At 43.7% G+C, this 27,934-nt stretch overlaps 1 protein-coding gene across 1 annotated transcript; it reads left to right on the forward strand.

Moving 5' to 3' along the window:
* Positions 1-27,842, forward strand: HEBP1 (heme binding protein 1). Its single transcript, XM_003405659.4, has 4 exons — positions 1-152; positions 13,192-13,330; positions 16,101-16,281; positions 27,259-27,842. Exons 1-4 carry the CDS (start codon positions 75-77, stop codon positions 27,428-27,430), a joined length of 570 nt encoding a protein of 189 aa, XP_003405707.1. The 5' UTR covers positions 1-74; the 3' UTR covers positions 27,431-27,842.
* The last annotated feature ends 92 nt before the right edge of the window (positions 27,843-27,934 follow it).

The raw sequence follows: 27,934 nt of genomic DNA on the forward strand, positions 1-27,934 counted from the left end.
CTCGGCCTGCCCCGCTTCCCGCCGCCCCCGCTGCTCCCCGTCCGCGGGTGAGTCCGCAGCGCCGCGGCGACATCATGTTGGGCGTGATCAAGAACTCGCTGTTTGGGAGCACGGAGACATGGCCTTGGCAGGTCCTGAGCAAAGGGGACAAGGTAGGCCCGCAGGGCTGCGGGGGCGTGAAGGAGGGCTGCGCCTCCACCGCCACCCTAGGTGGGGCAGGAGAGGGTTCTGAGAGTCTAATGGGGGAGGAATGTGCCCCTGAAAGCCTGAATGTGCTTTAGGGTGTCTACTGTGGACATGGACCCCGGGGAAGTAGGAGAAGGCCCTCTAATGCCCTCCTCTCCCCCCTCCCCCCCTCCCCGGCTGAGAAGGAGGAGGGCAAGAGGTCGGGTGCTGCAGGTCAGAGAGCACAGCTGGGAGGAGGGGCCACAGAGAGGAGACGTTGATTTGAGGGGAACCCAGTAACCTAGTGCCGTCGAGTCGATTTCAACTCATAGCGACCCTATAGGCCCGGGTAGAACTGCCCCATAGAGTTTCCAAGGAGCGCCTGGCGGATTCGAACTGCCGACCCTTTGGTTAGCGGCCGTAGCACTTAACCACTACGCCACCAGGGTTTCGGATTTGAGGGGAAAATCCCAACTTGGTGACTTGGACACTGCCTATTGAATCCTTTTGTTCATTCAAACATTCCAAACATCTGTTTGCTGAGACATTCTGTCCTCAAGGAACTCCGAACTAGTGGAGATCTATGCCGTGGTGGAGGTAAATGTGCAAAGCCTGGGTGCACAGGAGTCAGAGTACTCAGTTCTAAAGGGAGGTGATGGGGCCTTCACAGTTGGGCCTGGAAGAATGTGTAGGAGCCACAGGAAAGAGAAGAGGGTGTGCTAAGGCCCAGAGCTGTAAAATTGCTTATTGGCCAAGGGAATTCCAGAGTTGAGTGCCTAGAATGCAGGATGAGTGATTGCTGTAAACCCCCAAATTTGCATCAGTGCTAAACCAGTTGTGGTGGAGTGGACTTTAACTCATAGTGACCCCATGTGTGTCAGAGTAGAACGGTGCTCCATAGGGTTTTCCAGAAGTAGATGTCAGGCCTTTCTTCTGAGGCTCCTCTTGGTGAATGCAAAGCTCCAGCCTTTTGGTTAGCAGTCAAGCATTAACCGTTTGCATCACTCGGGAACCCCATATCAGTGCTAACACCTGTAAATTGGTTACTCTCCTGAAATAAAGGAGCCCTGGTGGCACAGTGATTAAGAGCTCAGCTGCTAGCCAAAAGGTGTCCTGTAGGGTTGCTATGAGTCAGAATCAACTCTATGGCAACGAGTTTTGGGTGGCATTAACAGCTAAGCACTTGGATACTACCCAAAAGCTTGGTAGTTGGAACCCACCTAGCAGCATTCAGGGAGATAGATCCAGCAATCTGCTTTCATAAAGATTACATAAAAGAGAACTCTATGGGGCAGTTTTACTCTGTCACATGAGGTCACTATGAGTTGGAATGTACTCAGCAGCACATAACCACTAGATTTTAATCTTCTTGTGGACAGGTACTTTGTGCTGTTTGTCCCTGTATACCCAGGCTCCCAGCACAATGCCTCATTTGTTAAAGGACTGTGTTGTCGGGAGGACAAGCTCTGATCGTCACCCAAAAGACATCTAGTGTAGATTTTTCCAGCAGGTGTAGCCAGAGGCCTGTCACTTGATCGGACCTTTCTCAGTTTTCCCAGCTGTATGTAAAATGACCAGTTTCGTACCAATCAAAGGTCACAAATCCAGTGCCTACAGCAGCCAAACAGGTGGTGGAAATGAGTGAAGCTGGCTATTTTAGACTACAAGGTGTGGTGGAGACAAATTGGAGAGAGAGTTCAGAGTCCGTCTAAAAAGGGCAGCTCTAGCCAGTAGTTACCACAGAGTCATGGGAACCAGTGTTGCCACATCTGACATTCTCAAGAAAATCCAGAAATCCAGGTTCTTCATGTGAAATCTCCCAATGTAAAATTCATTCATTCAACAAGTGACTATTTGCTGTGTGCCAACTATGTGCCAGGCACTCTTCTAGGCAGTGGGGATAAAGTAGTGAACAAAATTGACAACAGTCCCTGCCCTCGTGGAGTTTACATTTTAGTGGATAATGAACAAATGATTCAGGGAAATATGTCATGTGTCATATGAGGAGCAATGCTGTGAAGAGAAACAAGCAGAGAAGTGGGGTAAGGAATAGGGAACGTTAGAGGTCAGGCTGTGATTTTGAGTAGAGCAACTATTTAGTTAGTTGCAACTATTGACAACTAACTAAAAATGTTTGTGAACACTGCAGGCCAAAGGATCCTCTCTGTGAGCCAGATTGTGCCATGTTCCATGCCAGTCTGTGGCCTGCAGCCCAGATAATTTCTAGGGTCCCTATTGGTTCTAACACTTTAAGAATCCATGCGTTACCTATAGATCCCAGAGAGCTTTTCTTTCTGCGGTGGAATCAGGCTCACCAAGGTTTTTGGGGTTAAGGATGATTGTGAGTACAAGACTAGGTCTGGGCTGATGCGAGGCCTGTTTGCCCTCGGGCCCTGTCTTCACTTAGCCCCTGCTCTGCTCTCTGTCTCAGGGCTGTGTTTCCCAGGCTCCTGGGTCAGCTGGCTCCCAGTTATGTTTGGCCAGTGGGAGGCAGTGTTGCTGGCGCCTCTACACCTATTAATTAAATAAGGTTCTTGCCTCTCACTGGTCAAGAATGAACAGGTAAGGCACAGAGAATTTTTCCACAACAAATCCAGTGCCATCGAGTTCATTCCAACCCACACAGCAAAGCTTTATTAAAAGAGGCTTGCAAGCAGAGACAAGGAGGTCCTAGGCAACGCTTACCCCCATCTCCCAGAACAAAGGATTTGCATGAGTTTTTGAAGGTTTTGGGGCAGGAAACGATTTATGTTTATTCATAGGTATAGGCGGGGTTTTCCAGCAGGTGGCCCAACTGGGCGGAAATATATTAACTACAGTGTGCACGCAGCAGCTTTCTAAGATGGCTTTAAGATGGCTCCTTTCCCGGAGGCTTCTGGGATTCATAGCAGGACTTATTATGGGGTGTCCCACCTACGCAGCCTCCCGCTCCCTGAGTTCGATTCAGCACCTGCAGCCTGTTACTGCCCCTGGTGGAAGGTCACACAGCAGTCACAGGTGCATGTCCCTGGGGCTGGTTTCATCCGGCTACTTCTGAGAGACAACTTTAAGGAAGTTTCTGGGCTGTTTTCTGATACCTTGCCCCATTGTTCTGGGGAATGGCTTTGTTTCTGTGCCTGGGCCCATTTCCTGTTACTTTGTTACTTTAACTTACTTATGTGAATTGCAGATTTGGGGGCCCCTCTGTTCCCTATCTTAGCAGTGGTGGGAGAGAGGAGGGCAAGAGGAAGGGAGAAACCCAACTGTTGCCCCCGTTCTGCCTTTATCAGGTCTCTAGCTCCAGGAGCCACTTCTCTGTGGCTCCAACTCCTACCAGACAGGCCACCATAGCTTCTACCAGGTAGTCCGGGTACCTGAGGTCAGGTAGTGGGTAATCATCCCTTTCTCCCGCCTGGGGTGCTTACTGACCTCTGAGTTGCTTCACTGTCTTGTTTGGTATTTCAGCCCTTCTGTTATCTGTGTAACCATATTCTTGCATTAAGGTGCCTCTGTCCCAAATACTCTAGTTTGTTTACTGTTAGGCCTTTATTGATACAGCCTCACCTGCTACTGATTTGGTGCCTCTAGAGGTAAATGCAGCTCCCTGATAAGCATCTTCCCTCAACACTTGATGGGAGTGTGGGGTCACATGGAATCTTGTTACCAGGCTGGAACAAATCATGTAACCCATATGAACCTCTGCTCACGCATCTGTAGAATAAGCATAAAAACATTTTTCCCATCTATTCTCAGAGCTGTTAGAAATATTAAATTTCTATTAAATATTTAATATCTATTCATATTTTTTATTCATATATATAATCTATCTGCTTATTTATATTTGCTTTGTTTTAATTTGAAATCGACTCGACGGCACTGGGTTTGGTTTGGTTTTGGGTTGTTTGAATTATTAAATATTGATTTGCTAAATATTTGTTTTCAAACAAGAAAATGCTTTTAGGCTGTAGTGCATTGTACCCTACAAATGAAGTGTTATTGTTCTGTCAACCCAACTCAGCTCCACTCTTATTAGCTGTGTAGCCACAGGCAAGTTATTCAACCTCTCTGAGGTTAGTCATGAGAAAATAAAAATGCATACCTTATAAGATTGTTCTGAGGTTTAAATGAGATAACCAGTTATAAATTGTTCAACAGAACAACCCTTGGTTGGCTGTGGTAATGTTAGCTCCCTTCCTCTTAGTTTTACGGTAATTTAGGGGAAGTTACGTATGTAACCTCGCAACCACTCAGAAGCCTCCAATTCTCTAACTGTGAGATGAGAATGACGATGTCTATGTGACAACTAAGTAAATATTCGAAGATACTTGTATACCTTTTATTTACATATGTATACAAAATTATTTTCAAGAGAGAGAACCTCTCCCTGAAATTATCTCTGTTACTCCAGAAAGACCCTGGGTCAGAAACCGTTATCCACTCTCACTGGGGTTGGGTGGGCCAATGGGTTGCACACAGCGTGCCCTGCATAGTAGAGGCTCGGGTTCACCAGGTGTTCAGGACTGATTCTGTGCAGGCTCCTGCTTACCTTATCTGGTGCCTACTGCACTGCTCTGGGTTGGACTGGGTGGGCCCAGTGGTTGCCCAGAGCAGGCCTGATATTAATAACTGTGTCCAGCCTGGGCACATTTGTTAGGACCCAACTGCCTGGGTCGGAATCGTGGCTCCATGACTTGCCCGCTGTAACTTGGGCATGTTACTTAATCTCTTGTGCTCCAGTTTCATCTGAAAATGGAGATAAAAGTGCTGACTTCTTCTTAGGGTGGTTAGAGGGATTGGTTGAATGAATCCATGTAAGGTATTTAAAGTAACACAGAACACAGAAATTACTCAGGTTGATTTTCATTATTGTTAATATTTTCTTGTGACCCTAATACTTCCCAGCATGCTTTCTCCTTTTCAAAATGGGTGACTAAGAGCCTGACATAACTAATGTCATGATGAACCTTTACATTTTTCTCCTGCCTTCTCCTTCACATACCTCTGTTAATGACTTTGTTTTGACCTAATGTTAATGACTTTGTTCTTTGTTTGATCAGATACAAATAACTTTGTTTTGTTCTATCCAACCACCTGTGACTTTCAACCTCCCACATAGAGATTAAAGCCCAGGTGTCTGATATATGTATCTTTAGCCTGATAAAGAGATGTCTGGCATGTATCTCTTTAGTCTGATAAAGAGTCTTTTGTCACTGTCTTGAATGAAAAAACCCTCCAGCCACACTTCTAACCCTTGTAAAATTCTGTATAAGCTGTAATGTAAAGTTGCTCTTTGGAAGTCCATAGAGACTGCCTATGTTACTGCCGGGACCCCGTGATGTATACATCTCGTGAATAAGATTTCTTACTCTTTCTGACTTGTAGTACGTTTCTCTGGCTCGACTACCCCAGGGCACAGAACCTAATCAGGTAACATTCTGATGAAAAGGCTGGCTTCCAAAATCAGTATGTAGAGATACACCACATCAGGCGGCAAGAAAAAATGACCTTACAGAAAAAAAAAATGAAAAACCAAACCTATTGCTGTCAAGTGGATTCCGACTCAAAGTAACTCTATAGGACAGAGCAGAACTGCCTCATAGCGTTTCCAAGGAGCAGCAGGTGGATTTGAACTGCTGACCTTTGGGGTAGCAGCCGAGCTTTTAACCATTGCATCACCAGAGGACCTTGCAAATCCCATAGTGTGCTTGAGAGACATCTGTCTAGGACTTGAACTTGACGAGGGTTCCTGCTGAAAGTTGAAAATTGGCGTTTGTGGCCATAGGCCCAAATCTTCATCTAGTAACTGATTGGGAGTATGTACTAGCTGGATATGGGGTGAGGGGGACTATTAGCGTGTTCCAGCTAATGAGCACATACACTGAGGACATTAAATGTTAAGAATCAAACTGTGTTAACTTAGGTGTCTTGTTCTCTACAGAAATTTAGCTCCCTGGAAAGCAAGAATCATTTCATAATATCCATCTCTCAGACCTAAAATTTCACAGTGTTCCAGTGGTTCAAATGAGAGGTTATGGATACAGCTGCCGTGAAAACAGATGGTACCTGCAGTAGAACCAGCCGAAGACATAGTGACCCAGCTTTTCTCCAGGATAGATGCAGTTAGACTAGTTTCACATCTCTAGACCTAGTGAAGGCTGTTGTATTCTTTGTCATTAGAGTACTACCAGGCTTCATTCCCCAGCACTCCTCTCCCACTGTATCCATTCAGCAAATACTTAGAGAGTGCTTACCTTATGCAGGACATGGTACTAGATGCTGAGGGATACAGTGGTGAACAATAGAAACAGTCCCTAACTCCCTAAGACCTAGGGTTAGGGGGTGATGAGGGTGCCAGACACATCATTATTTAATTGTAATTACAGTAAGTTTTGTGCTGTTAAGTTAAAGTACCAAAAAAAAAAAAAAAAAAACAAACCCATTGTTGTCAAGTGAATTCAAACTCATAGTGACCCTATAGTGTTAAAGTACAAGGGCCTGTAAAAAATATCATGAGTAATCTGTTGAGGAGTTAGATAAGTAAGTAGGGGTTAATCAGGCAAAGTGGAGAAGAATACTCTGGGCAGAGGAAGCAGCAGATACCAAAAGCAGCCCTGAGCTAGGAATGGCCATGGGCATTGAAGGAAATAGCAGAAGGCTGGTGGAGAGGTGCTCTCAGTTTTCGGAGTGGCTGGCAAGGTAAACAGAAGCTAGGTGGTACCTGGATCATCTAGGGTAGTAGGTTAAGAGCTTGGTGATGATGGCGTTTGTTATTTTTGTTGTTAGGGGCCGTTGAGTCGGCTCCAACTTCTAGTGACCGTATGTACAACAGAAGGAACCACTGCCTGGTCCTGTGCCATCCTTACAGTCGCTGCTATGCTTGAGCCCGTTGTTGCAGCCACTGTGTCAATCCATCTTGCTGAGAGTCATCCTCTTTTTCGCTAACCCTTTACTTTACCAAGCATGATGTCCTTCCCCAGGGACTGATTCCCCCTGATAACCTGTCCAAAGTATTGGAGACGTAGTCTTGCCATCCTTGCTTCTAAGGAGCATTCTGGCTGTACTTCTTCCAAGACAGATTTGTTCATTCTTTTGGCAGTCCACGGTGTATTCAACACTCTTCAGCAACACCACAATTCAAAGGTGTCAATTCTTTTTTGGTCTTCTGCTTGTATGTGGAGCGACTGAAACGCCATGGCTTAGGTCAGGCGCACCTTAGTCTTCAAGGAGACATCTTTGCTTTTCAAAACTTTAAAGAGGCCTTTTGCAGCAGATTTTTCCAGTGCAGTGCATCTTTTGATTTCTTGACTGCTGCTTCCATGGGTGTTGATTTTGGATACAAGTAAAATGAAATCCTTGACAACTTCAATCTTTTCTTCATTTATCATGAAATTACTTATTGGTCCAGCTGTGAGGATTTTTGTTTTCTTTATATTGAGATGTAATCCATAGTGAAGGCTGTCATCTTTGATCTTCATCGGTAAGTGCTTCAAGTTCTCTTCACTTTCAGCAAGCAAAGTTGTGCCATTTGCATAATACAGGTTGTTAATGAGTCTTGCCCCAATTCTGATGCCCCGTTCTTCTTCATATAGCCCAGCTTCTTGGGTTGTTTGCCCAGTATACAGACTGAATAGGTATGGTGAAAGGATACAACCCTGAGGCACACCTTTCCTGACTTTAAACCACTCAGTATCCCCTTGTTCTGTCCGAACAGCTGCCTCTTGATCTATGTACAGGTTCCTCATGAGCACAATTAAGTGATCTGGAATTCTCATTCTTCGTAATGTTATCCATAATTTGTTATGATCCACACAGTCGAATGCCTTTGACAGTCAATAAAACAGGTAAACGTCTTTCTGGTATTCTCTGCTTTCAGCCAGGATCCATCTGACATCAGCAATGATACCCTGGTTCCGTGTCCTCTTCTGAATCCACCTTCAACTTCTGGCAGTTCCCTGTAAATACGCTGCTGCAGCCGCTTTTGAATGATCTTTAGCAAAATTTTACTTTTGTGTGATATTAATGATGTTATTTGATAATTTCTGCATTTGGTTGGATCACCTTTCTTGGGATTAGGCATAAATATAGGTCTCTCCTAGTCAGATGGCCAGGTAGCTAGCTGTCTTCCAAATTTCTTGGCATAGGCAAGTGAGCCCTTCCAGTGCTGTATCCGCTTGATGGAACATCTCAATTGGTATTCCGTCAATTCCTGGAGCCTTGTTTTTCGCCAATGCCTTCAGTGTAGCTTGGACTTCTTCCTTTAAAGTATCATCGGTTCCTGATCACATGCTGCCTCCTGAAATGGTTGAACATTGACCAATTCTTTTTGGTATAGTGACTCTGTATATTCCTTCCATTTTCTTTCCTTTTTTAAAATAATTTTTATTGTGCTTTAAGTGAAAGTTTACAAATCAAGTCAGTCTGTCACATATAAACTTATATACACCTTACTACGTACTCCCATTTATGCTCCCCCTAATGAGTCTGCCCGCTCCCTCCTTCTGGTCTCTCCTTTCATGACCGTTTTGCCAATTTCTAACCAAGATGCAAACACAGTCTCAATTGTCCACCTGATACAAGTATTCCATTTTCTTTTGATGCTTCCTGCGTCATTTAATATTTTCCCGATAGAATCCAAGCAACGCAAGGCTTGAATATTTTTTTCAGTTCTTTCAGCTTGAGAAATACTCTTCCTGTTTGGTTTTTTATCTCCAGGTCTTTGCACATGTCATTATAATACTTGGCATTTAGGCAGGGAATTAATTACCATGAGTAGATTTACGTAGAATGCTCTGTGTGTTCCTGGGCAATCTCAGCCTCATCCATGGCTTTAGTCACCACGTAGGCTAATGACTTGTAGATTTATATCTCCATGCCAGTCTTCTGCTGAACTCCAGCCCTGTGTGTCCAAGTGCCCAATGTACAGTTCACTCATCTGTAACAGGAGGTAGATGAACAGGTAGATAATGCCACCGCCCTTCTAGTTCTAGAGTTATCTGACTTTTGGAGTTCATAAGAAAGAGGGATCACTCAGGAGGAGAAGGTGAAGTTGAGCCAAGCCTTAAAGGATGGTAGACTTATCATGGTGGCTTTGACTATCTGGATCAAACTGGATTTTTTTCTTGGCAGACTCTCTCTCCTTGCTGTGGACTTTCTGACAAGGAACAGGCTGAAAGCACAGATCACCTGTACCACTTCCCAGAGTTCTTTTCTGCTCCCAGAACCCTCCCATTCAAGACTCAGACATAGTTGAAAAATCCTATATTTAGATCAGAGCCCTGGTGGCCTAGTGGTTAAGAGCTATCTATGACTGCTAACCAAAAGGTCGGCAGTTTGAATCCACCAGCTGTTCCTTGGAAATTCTATAGGGCAGCTTTACTCTGGCCTGTACGGTTGCTATGAGTCAGAACTGACTTGACAACAACGGGTTTGAATTTTATATTTAGATCACAAAAGTCAGTTGAACTCATTTAGGATGGATGAAACTGGCTTGCTATCACATTACTACAACTTAACTATAGGTTACAAAATCCAGGTCCCTGTGACAGCCGATAAGTAGTCCTGGAATCTAGCCCTTGCTGGTCTTTCTGGCCTCATCACTGCCCATGCACTGCCTGACAGTCTTTGCTCCAGCCACAGTTAAATATATGTATTCTTCACCCACATTGTACTGTTACTGACCTCTCCTCTTTTACTCCTGGGGTGCTCGTTACCTGGAATCCTCTCCCTAAACTATCAGAGCATTTACCACATTGTATAAGGATTATATAAGGAGATTTGGTGGCACAATGGTTAAGTGCTCAGCTACTAACCAAAACGTTGGCAGTTTGAGCCCACCCTGTGGTTCTGCAGGAGAAAGACCTGGCAATCTGCTCCCATAAAGATTACAGACAAGAAAACCGTCTGGGGCAATTCTACTCTGTCACATTGGGTCACTATGAGTTGGAATCAAGTCAACCGCACCTAATAACATAACAACATAAAAATTTTTCTCACCACGCAACTGGACTGTCCATATCACGTTAATATACAAATCTGTAGCACCTGGCAAAGGCTTTTTGTAAATGTTTAGTCGATGAATCAGTGGAACAGTGGCCAAAGCTCCATTTGCGTGATCCATAAGCACCTCGGTGCCAGTTTGACCTACTCACACACATGAACGTACACACCCACCCACCACCCACACTATCCTAAGCATCCCCCCTCTGTGTTCCCACACGGCCCTGGATCTCATCACCCCTAAACGCGTCATCAGATCGTGTTGTTATTGGTTGCTGTGGCGTCAGCTCCTACTCGTGGAGACCTTGTGTATAACGGAACAAAAAGTTGCCTGGGCCTGGACCATCTTCATGATCATTGGTACGTCTGAGTGCAGCGTTGTGGCTCTTTCATCAGATTATAACCTTCTGTTTTCCTGGCTTTTTCCCGTATTAGACCAGGCATCTCCTGATGTCCGAGACCAGGTCTTTGATCTCTGTATCATAGCACCTGGCATAGTTATTGCTGGTTGAAATAACAAAAAAAGAAAAAAAAAAAAAAAACCCAAAGGAAAGAGCCAACCTTCTGGGTGATCTCATGGAAGACTTGTTGGGTTTCTCCATTGTCCATTTGTAAAAGAAGTACCTGTGTAAATTGACTTCTGGTGCCCCTAATCTGAGTTTGACACTTGTATACAAATGCATACAAATGTCTGTCCAAAATTACTAACTCAGTGGCTAATTTATCCCTCCCAGCAGTGTAGTATCTTGCAAAAAGCATTCGACTGAAGGTAGAGCACTTCAGTTCTCTTTCCGCCATTTAGTAGCTGTGTGATCCCTCTGGTTCCTAGTTTCTTCTTCAGTAAAATTAGTTGGATTAGATGAATTTTAAAACCCCTTTTAGGTCTGAAATTCCATGATTCACAGAGTGGCATTTCCGAAATTTAAAACATTACAAGTGGCTAAGAATCAATGGCACCTCAAATGAAGGGCAAGCTCTAGAAGGACAGCTGGGGCCAGAATAGAGCAAAACACCCCAAGTTTACATAACACATTGTGCTACTGAAAGGCTCTTTGAAAATGTCAGACTCACAGAGTGGAGGACCTCACAAACATCCTTCAGTGAGTAAGCAGAATGCCCCAAGCTCAAGGCTGATTCATGGTCTGTTGCAATTTCCCCTATACCGTGTGAGGGAGGGGGAGTTTAATCATGTGATGGAGAGTGAAATGGGCCCTCAGGCCTCTTTCTTATACCAGACTGTGTAGTTCTTATATGAATATATGTGGATGGAAAAAGTTGAAAAGGTGTTAACACACTTTTAAAACTCGTGTCCCTTTTTAGAAATAAAACCTATTACTCTAATTTTGTTTGGCCAAAACAGTGGGTATTTTTTGCATTACAAATATAAAAATATAATGTTAAATATACTTGTTCAGATTACTACACAGATCACTCATAGCCTCACAGCCCTACCCTCCTCCAAAGATTCCTTATGTCCCTTTGGGGGTTGAACCTTCAGTTTAGGATGTCAAAGGAAGGCCTGTTTTTCCAGCCTTCCTAAGGGGCAGCCAGGTCCTCTATTATGTGTCTATTTTTCATAATCAGTTGCACAGGTAGCCGCTTAATGAATATCTATTGAGCAGCTAGCTCTATGGTATAGTTCATTTCCACAAAGACTTCATAGCAGATTTTTCAAACTGTAGTAATGTTCCATTACCAAATAGTGAAATCAATATAGACCAACTTTTTCTTCTCTCAATAAAATAGAATAAAATTGATTCAAGTAAAGTAGAAGATAATTAAGCAGAATAGAAAGAAAGTATCAGAATGCATCCCATCCATAAGGGTAAGGTATTATTTTGTAAAACATTTTCTCAATCATATGTATGTTCATGATGGTGTTGTGTGCAATCAAGTGGATTCCAACTCAAAGCATAGAACGGCCCTGTAAGATTTCCAAGGCTGTAATCCTTAGGGAAGCAGACTGCCATATCTTTCTCCCATGGAGCAGCCGGTGGGTTTGAACTGCTGATCTTTTGGTGAGCAGCCGAGCACTTAACCACTGTGTCACCAGGGCTCCTTTGTTTCATGATAGGTCATGATATAAAAATGTATTTTCTGTCGTAGATTGTGATTTCTAAGAAGTTTGAAAAACACTGCCTTTCAGTATGTCCAGGATACAGCACTCTATCACATGAGATGCCAAATGTCAAGGAGGAGGAGTGGGAAGGGCAGGGGTGCTGCTAGTGTCCGTAGTGAGTTATCACCAGGGAAGGGACAGTGATCTAAGGACAGAGACTCCGTGCAGAGACTTGTGGTGAGGGGCGGGGGGGGATCACTGCCAGGCAGGAGGGATCTGTGCGGGAAGTGAGCATTAGGGGAGTGGGCAGCACAATTTGGTGAGATAAGAGGTAGGGAGAGGGCATCGTGGCCCGGAGCACAGTGCGAACAAGACACCTCTGATTGTCTCGGATCACAGCCCTGCTATTAGAATGAGGCCAATCTTGGGGCCTTAGAGTTTGGGGGGATTTTCTTCTTGTTGCATTTCTTTATTTCCTCACTTCCAATGTTTTCTTCTCTTTTTCTGGATCTCCTGTTACTGAGATGTTGCATCTCCTGACCTGATCCTCTGGTTTTCTTTTCTGTTTCACCTCTTTATCTTTTTATTTGGCTTTCTGAGAGAGTTCCTGCAATTTTATCATCCAACTTTATTTCTAAATTTTTCATTTCTGCTATCTTATTTTTGATATTCTTTTGTTCTGTGAATGTTTCCTTTTTGTAGCCTTCTGGTGTTTCGTGGTTACAATATCTTCTCTTACTTCTCTGAGCATATTACTTATATGACGTTTTCTTCTGCTTCAAACATTGTGTCTACCTTTATAGAAATCCCAGGCTCTATTTCTCATGGTCCTTCATACTCAAGCCTGTCTCTCTTGGCCCACCACTATACCCAGGCTCCTTATGGGAAGTTCCTTAGCAGTGTGCGTCTCTGGAAGGCGTACTCTTCCTCCTTCTGAAGACATCCCAGGTTGCTACTTTGTATCTCTTAAGCACTGTGTATTATTTCTCTAGGAAGAAGTCTCCTATGAGGAAAGGGCCTGTGAAGGCGGGAAGTTTGCCACAGTAGAAGTGAAGGATAAGCCTGTGGATGAGGCTCTGCGGGAAGCAATGCCCAAAGTTGTGAAGTACGTGGGAGGCACCAATGACAAGGGTGAGTATCCCTGAAGGTGTGGCTCTGGTCTCAGAGGCTAGCTTTGCATGGTCTCAGTTTATCTGAAAGCACCAGGGAGGGGCCACAAGGCCCCTGCACCTACCTGTTTCAGTGGCACATGAACTTCCTGTGCTATGTGTGCAGGTGTTCATCAGAGGAAGCTCCGGGGAGACCACAGTGACGTCAGACCAGCCTTGCACTTCACTTTCCATTGTCCCTGCTTAATCTTGCTGAGTTCATGCTTCTGCCCCAAGTATGGAGCTATATTCTCTATTGTTTTTAAAGGCTACGGTGCTTACAAGTGTTCGAATTGGTTGGCTAGGTGAGGTGTGTCCCCAGTAACCCAAGGCACAGGGCGAGGCCGGCATCTGATTTGAGTCCTCCACACCAGGCTAGAAATCCCCAGAGTCAGCCCCCTGAGAGCTTCAGATTCTGTGGGGTATTGAAGCTCAGTGAGCCACAAGAATGGCATTTTTCAGGCTGTGTTCTGGCAAATGGTTAACATGAGGGGTCTGAGAATTCTTAGGCTGCCCATTTTTAGAGACTTGGCAGTCCATGCTGGCCGCCTCCTAAATTTAAAATGATAAGCCTGAAGGTTCATGTAAGGTATACGTATTTGCTTATAAACCATATTTAAATATGAGCTTAACTCTTCTTAAGAAGCTCTGTAATTTGGATTGCCCTTTGGGATCATTATATACCAAAAATGGGTCAGAAAGGAAGATGAAAAAAAAAGAGACACTATTTTAATTTTTAGGATATTTCTTAAGATAGTAACTTAAAAAGTTAGAAACTGGCATTAACCTTAGGAACGTTTTCTGGAACCAGGCCGGCATTAAGATGAGTATCTACAGCAGCCATAGCAGGAACCTGGGAGACTCAGAGAATATATAATTTAGGGTCCTGGGCATGTGGGGAAAATAAGTTGCCCAGTAAAAAGGTCAAGAAGAAATCTTTTCCTTCTTAACACTTTGTCATAACATTTAAAAAATATATATGTATAAAAATGATAAAATTTATTAAAGAAAATCTTGAAAATAACAAAACAGCACCCTGAGTCCCTCCATTCTAATACAGTCATTGTTGTCTTTTAGATGTATTTCTTTAGGGCTTTTTTTTTAGGCTTTTTAATGTAGTCATAGTGTTTGTGCAGTTGTACTTATTTCATAATTATTTTCCACTGTTGCTAAATTGTCTTCCTAAGCTTAATAATAGTGTATCATATTGCGTCATGAGACTGTAATTTATTTTTAGGCATAATCCTACTTTATTTTTATGGCTCCCAGTTTTTTATAATCATATATTCTGCAGCAGTGAATATTCTTATGCCTATAGCCTTTTCCATAGTTTGGATTATTGCCCTAAAATTGATTTTTAGATATGAGGTAGTTGGATATAGATATATTTATGGTCTTGATATATATTACCAAATAATTTTTCCAAGGAACTTGTGGCTCTACACTACTGTTATTGTTGTTGTTACTTGCCATCAAGTCAGCCCCAACTCGCAGCGACCTTACGTATAACAGAACAAAATGTTGCTCAGTTCTGTGCCACCTTTATGATTGTTGGTATGTTTGAGTCCATTGTTGTAGCTGTACTATACAACTACCTCCAATGTATAAAAGTAAGAGGTATTCCTGAACACAACCAAACACTTTGAGAGACAGAGTAGCAGGGGCAGGGGTCTGGGGACTGTGGTTTCAGGGGACATCTAGGTCAATGGGCATAACAAAGTTTATTAAGAAAATGTACTGTATCCCACTTTGATGAGTGGCGTTTGGAGTTTTAAAGGCTAACGAGCAGACATCTAAGATGCGTCAGTTGGTCCCAACCCACCTGGAGCAAAGGAAAGTGAAGAACACCAAAGACACAAGGAAAATATTAGCCCAGGAGACAGAAAGGGCCACACAAACCAGAGACTCCATCAACCTGAGACCAGAAGAACTAGATGGTGCCCGCCTACCACCAATGACCGCCCTGACAGGGAACACAACAAAGAGCCCCTGACAGAGCAGGAAAAAAGTGGGGTGCAGAGCTCAAATTCTAATAAAAAGACCAGACTTAATGGTCTGACTGAGACTAGAGGAACCCCAGAAGACATGGCCCCCAGACTAAAACCATTCCCAAAGCCAGCTCTTCAGACAAAGATTAAAAACCCATTGCCGCTGAGTCAATTCTGACTCACAGCAACCATGTGGGACAGAGTAGAGCTGCCTTGTAGAGTTTCCAAGGAGCACCTGGTAAATTTGGACTTCCGACCTTTTGGTTAGCAGATAGGTCTTAACCAGTATACCATCAGGGTTTCCAGACAGATTATACTGGACTATAAAATATAAAATAATACTCATGAAAAGTGTCCTTCTTAGTTCAAGTAGATAAACGAGACTAAATGGGCAACTCCTATCCAGAGGCAGGATGTGAAGGGAGAAAGGGGCAGGAGCTGACTGAATGGACACGGGAAACCCGGGATGGAAAGGGGAACTGTGCTGTCACATTTTAGGGATTGCTACTAGCATCACATAACAATATGTGTATAAATTTTTGTATGACTTGAGCTGTAAACTTTCACCTAAAGCACAGTAAAAAAAAAAAAAAAAATGAGAGGTATTTGTGTTTGTCTGATTATATATTTTATACCTAGAAAGTTTGTTATTAATTTCAAGAACAAAAAACACTGCCTTGGCGGAAGAATGAGTATTAGATCTACAGACCTGAGTAAGTCCCGTTTCTGATATCCACCTCATTCTGTGTGTTTCTGTGTTTTCAGGAATTGGGATGGGAATGACAGTCCCTATTTCCTTTGCCGTGTTCCCCAATGAAGATGGCTCCCTACAGAAGAAACTAAAAGTCTGGTTCCGGATTCCGAATCAGTTTCAGAGCGACCCTCCAGTTCCCAGCGATGACAGCATCAAGATCGAGGAGAGGGAAGGCATCACCATCTACTCAAAGTAAGGAGATGATTCTCCAGGTATTCAAGGGTAAGGCTGAATTTCCACAGCCACCTATTGAATCCTCTTCTGTGAGCCTTTGCCTTGAACTTATATTGATGATGACTTCATTTAAGTAAGAAATACTGTGTCCTGACAAATTCTCACTTCAATTTCTTCAGGCTTCAACATACAAATATTTCTATTCTATCTGAAAAAAATGCTGTTGACAGTGGCCAAATTGCCATGGGTAGAGAGAGCTTAAGCTTAAGCTGAACACCTACGTTAAGATGAGCACCGATAGCAGCCATAGCAGAGAATATCTAATTTAGGGTCATGGACACATGGGAAGCACAAAAGGCTGGGGAGACCTGATTTCTGTCCTGCATTCCTCTTGAATACCAGAGGAGCAGGGAGGGTTTGTCAGAGCTGGGCTACCACCCCTAGCTGTTCATGGCCTGGAGTCCCTTGAGCAGAGCACACATCCATCCTGCTGTCATTCTAGTGTTTCCAGGGCCTCATGTGGGGTAGTGTCCCTTGACTGTGGAGAATAGCAGGTACATATGTTGCATGCTTTTATCCTTTGACTCAAAACCACCCACCTCCACTCAAAAACCAAGTCTCTTCTAAATAATCAGTGACTCTCTGTTTGTTTGGAGCCCTGGTGGCGCAGTGGTTAAGCGTTTGGTTGCTAACCAAAAGGTCAGTAGTTCTAATCTACCAGCCGCTCCTTGGAAACTCTATGGGTCAGTTCTGCTGTATATCCTATGGGGTCACTATGGGTGGGAATTGACGCGACAGCAACAGGTTTGGTTTCTCTGTTTGTTAGAACCCTACTATTTGATAGGCAGTATAAGAAACCCTGGTGGCATAGTGGTTAGGTGCTATGGCTGCTAACCAAAAGGTCGGCAGCTTGAATCCACCAGGAGCTCCTTGGAAACTCTGTGGGGCAGTTCTACTCAGTTGTACAGGGTCGCTATGAGTTGGAATAGACTTGACAGCAACAGGCTAGGCTCGAACCATGTATTGCAGTTTTGGTTCTAATCTAGAGCAACCTTCACGAAGAGTAAATATACAAATAATCTTGCACTGGACAAAGTCCTGGTCCACTCATGGGCCTCTGAAGTTAATCATCTGTCTGCCCCGCTCCAGCTCTGCACCGGAGGGTGAGATACCTTTCCCTGGAGCTAAAACCAATCCTGAAAACGTGAGCTTGGCTGCTCTGGGAGCCTGATACAACCAGATTGATGTGTAGCCAGGTGACCGCAGGGGTCCCCAGAGGACAGTGAGTGGAATGCACTGGGCAGCTGGCACCAGGGCCTCCAATCCTGTGCTTCTTTCTCCAGCCCTCATGCAGACTCTTCAGCCTTCACTGCAGAGGCTACTGAGAAAGCAAACTATACTTATAGAATGTCTTTTCCCAGGGCAAGGACTAAGGTGGAGCAAGGGACTAGGGTGCAAAATTTAAGAAAGCTCTCACTTCACAGTACACTCAGGCTAGCACCTGAGAGTGAGCGCCTCCTTAAATTTTGCTCCCTAGTGTGTTATCTCATTAGGGGGAGAGCAGTTAGAAGTATATAGCAAGGTGTGTATAGATTTTTGTATGAGAGACTGGCTCGATTTGTAAACTTTCACTTAAAGCACAATAAAAATTAAAAAAAAAAAATTTGCTCCCTAGGCACCTGATTGTCTTTTCCAATCCCTTTCCTATGTCGTGGGAGCAACCTGGTGTAATACACGGAACAAGTATTTTATAGTTGGAATCCCAGCACTAGTGCTGACTAGTTAGATGATGCTGGGGAACTTAGCCTTTCTACAATGGAGTTTCCCATCTGTTAAGTACTGATAATAAACCATACCTCGCAGGGTTATTGTTAGAGTAAAAATTTACTAAGATACTGTCTTAGTCATCTAGCGCTGCTATAACAGAAATATCCCACGTGGATGGCTTTAACAAAGAGAAATTTATTCTCTCACATCTAGTAGGTTCCAAGTCCAAATTCAGGGGGTCAGCTCCAGGGGAAGGCTTTCTCTCTTTGTCAGCTCTGGAGGAAGGTCCTCATCCTCAATCTTCCCCTGGTCAAAGAGCTTCTCAGGCGCAAGGACCTCGGGTCCAAAGGATGCACTCTTCTCTTGGTGCTGCTTTCTTGGTGGTATGAGGTCCCCAATTCTGCTTGCTTCCCTTTCATCTCTTGAGAGATAAAAGGTGGTGCAGGCCACACCCCAGGGAAACTCCCTTTACCTTGGATCAGGGAGGTGACCTGCGTAAGGTAGTGTTACAATCCCACCCTAATCCTCTCAACATAAAATTACAATCACAAAATGGAGGACAACCACACACAGTACTGGGAATCATGGCCTGACCAAGTCGACACATATTTTTGGGGGACACAATTCAATCCATGACAGATACTATTTATAAATTACCAATATTTATGACCTCTAGTAGGTTTCATCAGTTATTTTTCTCCCTTGCCGGTTGTTATTTCATAAGGAGTTAGGTTGGCTGATTTAATCAGTCCACATACAGCTTAAACCAGATGGGTCTAATTTCTAATCATTTATTTTACTGTTGTTATTGTGTGCCCTCAAGACAATTCCAACTCTTAGCAACCCTCTAGGACAGAGTAGAGCTGCCCCATAAAGTTTCCTAGGCTGAAATCTTTATGGGAGCAGGTCTTTTGTCCCATGGAGCAGCTGGTGGGTTCAAACTGCCAACCTTTCCGTTAGCAGCCAAGCACTTAATCATTGTGCCACCAGGAATCCTTATTTATCTTACTAGATCCAGGCTAATAAATTGGTACAATTTTTTTCTTTTTCTTTTGTTTGTAACTTTGTGTGTGTATAACTTGTGAGAATTTTCAAACTTATAAAAAAGGTAGAGACAATAAGATGATGAATCAGTATTTACCCATCACTAACCTTCAACAGTGATCAACTCAAGGCCGATTTTGTGTCATCTGTACCCTGACTGCTTCCATCCAGCCCCAACCCTGGGTTATTTATAGGCAAATCTCAGACATTATATTATTTCATTCGTAAATATTTCAGTGTGGTTACTGATGATGTTTAAAAAATATAAACATATTTATTACTCCTCACGGAAACCCCGGTGGCGTAGTGGTTAAGTGCTACAGTTGCTAACCAAAAGGTCAGCAGTTTGAATCCACCAGGTGCTCCTTGGAAACTCTATGGGGCAGTTCTACTCTGTCCTAAAGGGTCTCTGTGAGTCAGAATCGACTCAACGGCAACAGGATTACTCCTAAAATATGAATAATAATTCAGTAATATTCTAAAATACCCAATGTTCACATTTCCCCCATTATCTCGTAATTTATTTTTATGGTTGGTTTGATTCTGGCTCCAAATAAGGTTCATCCGTTGCAATTGGACGATACGTCTTTTAGGGCTTTGTTAATCCATAGCGTTGCTTACCTCCACCCCTTTTCCTTGCCATCTGTAGCTTGTTTGTCCTGTTGTTTCCCCCAGTTGGGACTTAGCTGATTGCATGCCGTGGCAATTTAACATATTCCTCTGCCCCCTGCATCGCCTATGCATTTCGTAGTTAGAACTAGAAGCCTGACCAGTGGTGGTGTGTAGTTCCATCAGGAGCCTTCTACTGTCTGGTCACCTGTTTTTGTGATGTTTGTACCTGTCATGATCATTGCCTAAATGCCTTGTTTCATTCGGGGTTGTAAAATGGTGACAGTCTCTAACTTTCCGTCTTCATTTATCAGCTGGAATACGTCAATAAAGAGAAACTTCCCTTCATCTACTATTTGGCTTCCCTGAGACAAAGGCCTATAGAAAAGCCAAAATAACTACTTGATAAACCCACTGCCGTTGAGTCGATTCAGACACATAGTGACCCCGTCGGGTTTCCAAGGCTTTAAGTCTTTATGGAAGCAGACTGCCACCTCTTTCTCCCACGGAGCAGCTGGTGGGTTTGAACTGCTGACCTCATGGTTGGCAGCAGAGTGCTTTAACCACTGCCCTACCAGGGCTCCTTAACTGCTTGATACTTTCTCTTGATTTACCAGTTTTCAGAATAATGATTCTGTTCACTACCATCCACCAAAGATAGTCTTCATTTCTGATTTTTGGGTATCATTATAAAAATATGAATTTAAACGTATTTGATGTACTTCAGTCTTTGGCAGTTATTATTCTTATTGAAGCTCAAGTTGTCCTATCTTTGGCCAGTGGGAACCTCTTCAGGTTGGTTTCTTAGTCCTTTTGATACAGCTCTGGTAGTTTTTAGTGCCTTCCTTGCTTTCAGGTATGACAAGATGTTTCAAGCACATCTTGATGTCTTGTCCTAGAGCAGGAATTAGCCATTTCTCTAAGGAACGCCGGTTCTTTATGGCAGGAAAGGGTATCTAGAATAAGTGATACAGCAATACTATTAAAGCCAGGTCCGTGGCAGTTTCATTTTAATTCCCTGAAATCTAAACAGATGAAGGTACCTAGCACACCGTCTAGCCTGGCTCAGTAAATGTTGTTTTCAATCAACAACACACGGTCCTACCTTAGCATAGGACCATTCCTCATCTGGCCGCTGGGTGTCACTGCACAGTCAAGTGTGTGTCTATAAGCAGTCTGTAGGACTTTTGTGTTTATCTGATTGTGTTGAAGGCAGAGCCAATGAGATGGTAGAAGAGAAAATACTGTTTCAAATACACAGTGAGTGCATTAGATGACAAAATGAATTCTCAAATGAAAGCCTTGCATCCTTAATCTAGTCTTCCTTTTGTATGACCTTGTGAAAGGATGTACACCAAGGAATATTAATTACCAGTGGTTTTTAGATGACTAGAATGATGTGAATAAAATAACAGTTCCTTCCCCTTGCAAAACACTATCAGAATATGTTTATTATTCACAAGAGACAATAGAATTACCTTCACACTTAGTCCAGTGGTCACATTCCACATCGTTGTCTTCCCTCTTGTTCTATAAAGTTGGCTTAAGTTAGAGCTCAGCCTCCTGGGCTCATTTCAATCTCAGGTTCTCAGCAGAAATCAACAAAAGAAGGCACACATTAGGTTTTGGATCAAAGCCCAAGCTAGTAATGAAACACTCCATTCCCTTGAGGAGGGTGGGGAGTAAACTTTGGGTCCCCAAATGTTCACCAGGCTGTAAAGCCTAAAAAGAATACCTCATTGTGGCACTTACTGCCCTCCACAACATAGCCCCACTCTAACTGTCCACCGACCTCAGAGCATCTCATCGCCCCGCTGTGGGCCAACATTCGCTTCCCTACCCTTGCTCACACTCATCCAGCTTCTCTCAGCCTCCTCCTCAGTCTCTGCCCATTGGAGGCTCCGTGAGGGTTTTTGTCATATTGTTTCCTGCTCTACTCCCAGCACCGAGAAAAGGTGTGCTCAATAAGTAATAGCTTAATGTCACATCCTCCATAACACCTTTCCTTCATTCCAAGTCAGACTCAACCCTCCCTTCTTCCTTACCCACAAAGCATTCTGTTTGTGCTCTGTGCCTCCATGCTAGTGTTTCTTCTGCTTTGTATAACTTTTATATATGATTCGGTCCTGATCACTACACTTAGACCGCTCAAGGGTAGAAAGACATCCTTATCATCTTTGTAGTTCTTGTGTTACCTAGTGTGGTGCTTTGTGCTTAGTGATGTTCAACTCAATAAGAATGTTAAGCCTCTTTTCCTGCTTATGTGAGGTTGCCAGCTCCTAGTCTTATACTTCTTTTGGCTAGCACAGTGCTACGTGCTTGACAGACTCTCCACAAGTTTGTGTTGACTTGTTAAAGTTGTACACAAACTCAGATGGTCAGGCTCAGTCATTCCATTTTCTCATTCTTCCTCACAACATGCTTGCACCAGATACTCCCTGAAAGATAACAGGTTATGATTTTTTGTATCCTGGGATCAAAAGCCTGCATCATCCTCTAGCCCTTTCTGACTCTTCCAACCTCTTGTTAGTCAGCTCCTTGTGTTTCTGAAACCAGGACGCCTGTGTCATTCCTCAGTTCCCATGGCAACCAAATGCTCTGTTTGAATATTAGTCTGTGATACTGGGTGAGATAAAATACAGTGCCCTGGAGGGAGGCTTCTTTGAAGATGTAGGTTTATAGACTTGTTAACAGGCTTTACAAAAATGGTTTATATACTTCATGTTTATTTCCTCTTAGGAGCTCAAAGCACTTGATAACCATTACTTAGCTCATACTCAAACATGTTCGTGAATTTGAAGTTGTGAACACCATGTTTTTATCCTTGGTGTATAGATTGGAAGCTGAAAGAGGGAGGAAGCAGGTGACTTTTCCGTGACCACAGGCTGACTCAGGCAGAGCCAGGCTTCCTTGGTACACAAGGGCTGTGTGCCTGGTGGAATTTGGTTTTCTGGCCTGTGCGTGGGGTTCTTTGATTTAGGACAGGGTTAGTCAGTTAGATTGGCAGTAAAGAGGACACGTGTATCTGCTTCCATAGCCCACCCTGTTTGCTTGTTTTCTAGTAGAATGCTTCCATAATGAAGTGGCAGGGAAATCTGTGTGCTCATTACAAGCATCTCAGCCATCCTCGGAATAAAGAGTTGGCTTTGTTTTCCAACTGTGAATTTAGCAGTCTCCACATGATTATACTGTCCATATCACTCTCTGCTGGGTCTCCTTCTACATCTCTGATAACTCCTTCTCAGCATCCTTTACCAAGTCCTCCTCTTCCACCCACCACTTGGGTATCAGTATTCCCAAGAGCAACCTACTGACCCTCTGTCTGCTCAATATCTATGCCTTGTCTCACCCTTTCCCATGCTTATAGCCAGTACCTCATTTTGTCGTACTGTGGTGGCTTGAGTGTTCCCATGATACTGGAAGCTATGCCACCGGTGTTTCAAATGCCAGTAGGGTCATCCACGTTGGACAGGTTTCAGCAGGGCTTCCAGACCAAGGCAGACTAGGAAGAAAGGCCTTGCAATCTGCCTGTAAAAACCAGACAGTGAAAACCCTATGGATCGTTCATGGAATCCATACTTTCTGGAGCCACAGAGGCTGGATAAATTCCTGAAACTATTACCCTGAGATAATCCCGAAACCTTAAACCAAAAATATCCCCTTATGTTTTCTTTAAACAAACAATAGTTTAGCTTAATTAGTAAAGAATGTCTGCCTTGAGCGGCGTGCTCTTTGAAAGAGCTATCTATATGGGATCAAATTGACAACAGCAACTCAAAAGATTAGAGAAGAAATGTAAGGGGCAGTGAGTTCATGTTAATGGTGGAGGAATAATCCCAAAAAGGAGGGTGGGAATGGTTGCCCAACTTGAAGAATGTGATTAGTGTCACTGAATTGTACTTGTAAAAATTCAATTGGTATAGGTTTTGCTGTGAGTATTTGTAACAATAACAAAACAAAAAGTAAAAAAAAAAAGCCTATGGATCAGAACAGAATATTATCTGATAGAGTGCTGGCAGATGAGCCCCCTAGGTTGGAAGGCACTACACAATAGCCGCAACAGTGAACCCAAACATAGCAACGATCCTTAAGATGGCGTGGAACTGGGGCCATTTTTGTTCTGTTACACGTCAGCTCGCCATGAGTCAGAGCCAACTTGACCACAGTTAACAACAATAACAAATCTCTGGTGACTCCCAAAATTTCTGCCACTGGACTCATCTCTTTTCCAAATCAATATCTCTGACTCCAGTTCTTTCCCAAGTCTAAGGAGATTTCCACAGTGCCAGACACCCATTTAAAAAAAAAAAAAAAAACCCATTTAGGTACCCAATTAATCACGGCTACGTGAATGTATTTCACAGAGGCACCGTAACATCAGTATACCCCAAACCAAATCATTAACCTTTCCCATCCCTCCTTTCTGAAGTGACTTTTCAATTTGTATTCCTTATTCAGGTTAGAGGTATCAGCTTCCACTCAGAGGCTTAACTGGAAGCCCTGGAGAGCCCTCAACTCTTCTCTCTCCCTTACTCCCTTCCACAACCACTCACTTCTCAAATCTGCCTTTGTACGGGCCATTGTCATCTCACACTTGGCTGTTCCGAGCTTCCAGTGATTCTGTATCCCCCTGTTCCTCCCAGCCCCCCACTGCCACTGGAGGGATCTTTCTGAAACATAATCTAATCTGATCAGCCCCTTATTTTTTAAAACTGTTTTGTAGGTCCACCTTTGCATCTAGAATCAAGTTTGAACTCAGCGTAGCCTTAAGGCCCTTCCTAGTCTGGCTCCTGTCAATCCACTTTTCCTGTTTTAATTCCCACCACTGTCCCCTTAGTTTGTGTTTAGATACTATATGAATGAATGAATATGGGGGTGAATAGACTTAAAACTTAACTCACTGATAGGTTGTAAGTACTATCATATTTGGGTCCATCAGCCTGAAGACAGTAATTTTTATTGTTTATCCCAGAATTGTACGTTTATTCAAGGAGTCTAATATGTATCAAGCACTGTGTTAGGTGCTCAGGATACATCAGTGGACAAAAGTGACAAAGATCCCTGCCTTTATGGAGCCTATATTCTACCAGGGTAACTAGGAGTCGACTGGACGGCACTGGGTTTTTGTATATTCTGCCAGGAGGCACAGACCATAAACAATTAACATAATAAGTAAATTATGTAGTATATTAGAAGGTGATAAGTACTGCTTAAAAAAAGAAAAAAAAATAGAATAAAGGCAGAAGGTTGGCAGTGGGGGTGAGAAATGGACTGCTTGTTCAGGTTACAGTATTAAATAGGGTTCTGAGAGGCAGCCTCATTGAAAAGGTGAGAGTGGTGCAAATGGTTAACGTGCTTGGCTGCTAACTGAAAGGTCGGAGGTTCAGGTCCACTTAGAGGCACCTTGGAAGAAAGACTTGGTCATCAACTTCTGAAAATCAGCCATTGGAAACCCTGTGGAGCACAGTAGTACCCTGACACTCGTGGGGTCACATGAGCCAGAGCCCACTCGATGGCAGCTGGTTTGGTTTTCTTAGTTGGTTGGTGTTCCTTCAGATTGCCGTCTTGTTCTTCCCCTTGGGAGCCAGAGAATCAAAAGGCTGTTCTGAGGGAATTGCAGAGTAACAGTAATAGCTACTGTTTGTTGCAGGCTTACTGTGTGATAGACTCTGGGCTAAGCACTTCACATGGCCTTTTCTCCTTTAATCTTTACAACAGCCTTGAGAAATTGAAACTGTCGTTATCCCTATTTAACAAAGGACCTGAAGCTTAAAGGAATTTGTCCCAGACCATGAGCTTTTTTTTTTTTTTTCTGAGCTAGAAAGTGGCAGAGCTGGGCAGAGCTGGGATTCGAGCACACCCACTAGCTGTTTTGCCTCCTACTGATGACTGAATACACTCGAGGACCACTCTTTTGGACCTTTCCTAAACCAGTAGATTTTCAGGGAACACAATTCAACATCACAGCATTAGAAGGGGCTGCAGAGAGCACACAGCACCTGCTTCCTCATCCAACATCTGATTTGCTTCATACAGGTGGTTTTCAATCCAAAGACATTCTTCATCGATAACTCCAGTGTCTTGCAGGCTTTTATGGCCAGAAAAACCCTTCCTTCATGTTTATCCTTTGTCTCCTAATCCGGTTTCTTCTCGTTTGATCCACAATAAAGCTAGGGCTGAACTTTCTTCTTCTCCTGCCTTATAGCCTTTCTTCGATATACTTGAAGAACTGAGCCTCCTCCACTCCAAATTGATCTTAGCTCTGTCCATGTTCTGTCGCTGTTGTCTAGACATTAGAATTGCCATGTCCCTGAAATATGAAATCCTGGGTGTTTTCACGTCAGGAACTCGTAATCAATGTGCTGGATGCTTGCTGAGCATGACTAACCGCTTGTAAAGAGCAAGGCACGATTCAGAGAACCCCACCAAAAAAATGCGTCTGGTCTGTTCTTGGCCTGGTGCAAATGTGTACTTTTGAGTCATAAAGTTCATTAGAAATGGGGATGTGTCTGACTCTAATAAAGATTTTAGTGCAGTCCAGATTTAGAGTGGTATATTTAGGGTAGGCCACAGGATGAGTTTTAGAGCGTAGGCAGATGACGTGAGGGAACGAATAATGATCTTGCAAAGGAAGCCTTTGTTGCTTCTCTGTCCCCACCTTCTGCCATCAAGAAAAAAGCCTGATTTAGGAAAAGTCTCTTTACTTATTAGGAAAAGGAGGCTTTTATGATTCAAGCAGGAGAAGGGGTTTATTAGAAGGGGTTTCTTGATTTAGGGCATGCTTAAAGCTTGCGTAGGGGCCTCTCCCAAGACTGCCTTGGGCCTCTGCCTGTGGTAGCTCTGTCCTTGCTGTGATGTGCTCAGTTAGAGCCGCTCTGCTGTGGGTGGAGGGGGGGAGCCTTAGCCATCACACCTTCACTCTCAGACTACAGAGGTGCCATCCCTGCACCCCCACCCTAACACCCTTTATCCTTCCTCCTTCCCCAGTCAGCAGCAAAGGCAGAGAAGAGGAGCAGCTGGGTGGAAGACAGGAGCTAGAGGAAAGGGTGAGGGCACAGCCATGGAGGCAGTCAGGTTAGCAGAGCCTACTGTTTGAGTCTACCCAGAGGCACCTCAGAAGAAAGACCTGGCAATCTAGTTCTGAAAAATCAGCCTTTGAAAACCCTATGGAGCACAGTTCTGCTCCAACACACATGGGATCAGCATGTGTCAGCATTGACTTGACAGCTACTGGTGGTATCATCTCTGGGAAATTTCAGGAAGCTCACATTTACTGACTACTGTGTTTCAATGCCTGCATTAGAGCTTTCACATCCACTATTGCGTTTCAGGCTCAGAACAACCTTAGTGGAAAAAGAAATTATATCCTGTTTTCACAGATGAGGAAACTGAGGTTCAGAAAGGTCAGGTATAACTGGTCAAATCCGTCCATCAAGGAAGTGGTGAATCCACAGTCTCACCACTGTGGCATGCTTGTCATAATAAGAATAGTGTGTGATTGCTTTTTTTAAAACGATTTCCCCCTCTCTCAAAGGTCATATCTTTTTTTAACCAGCCCCTTGTCTCTATCCGCAGGCAGTTTGGTGGTTATGCCAAGGAAGCTGACTACGTAAGTCATGCCGCCCAGCTGCGCACCGCCCTGGAGGGTACAGCCGCCTGCCGGAATGACATCTACTTCTGCACTGGGTACGACCCTCCCATGAAGCCCTACGGGCGTCGCAATGAGGTCTGGCTGTGGAAGACATGAGTGACTCACGGAGCTGAGCCCTCCCAGGAGTGTGTCTCTGTGTCCTTGACTCAAGTTCTAACTGCAATTCCAGCTACCTAGCTTGCCTTCCAAGCCAATCACTGCCAATTTTTTGAAATAAGTATGTTACAGATATTGAGGGCCTTTTTCTCAGGATAGGAAATCATACCCAAGATAGGCGGCATCATTCGGATTTATTTAGGAAATTCTCTATTATACCAGAAAAACCCCAGCAGCATTGTCCCAGGTATCTGGGTTACTAAAAACTGCTTTTTTTGTTTGTTTTAATCATTATTGAATTTGTAATTTTTTATTGAGGGAAAAGTGTGATTTGTATGTGAGCTTTCATCTGTGATTCTTATGAGTGCATTGTCTAAAAAGAAACTGAAAATAAAGATCTTTGACTTCAAAAGCTGAGACGAATCATAATTATTTCTAAGGTTCTACAGTCTTACAGAGAATGTAGTTACGAGTACCATTGTGGGAGATGGGGGCGATGGTGGC

The sequence above is a fragment of the Loxodonta africana genome, chromosome 4 (genome assembly GCF_030014295.1).
Source record: "Loxodonta africana isolate mLoxAfr1 chromosome 4, mLoxAfr1.hap2, whole genome shotgun sequence".
Taxonomy (NCBI): domain Eukaryota; kingdom Metazoa; phylum Chordata; class Mammalia; order Proboscidea; family Elephantidae; genus Loxodonta; species Loxodonta africana.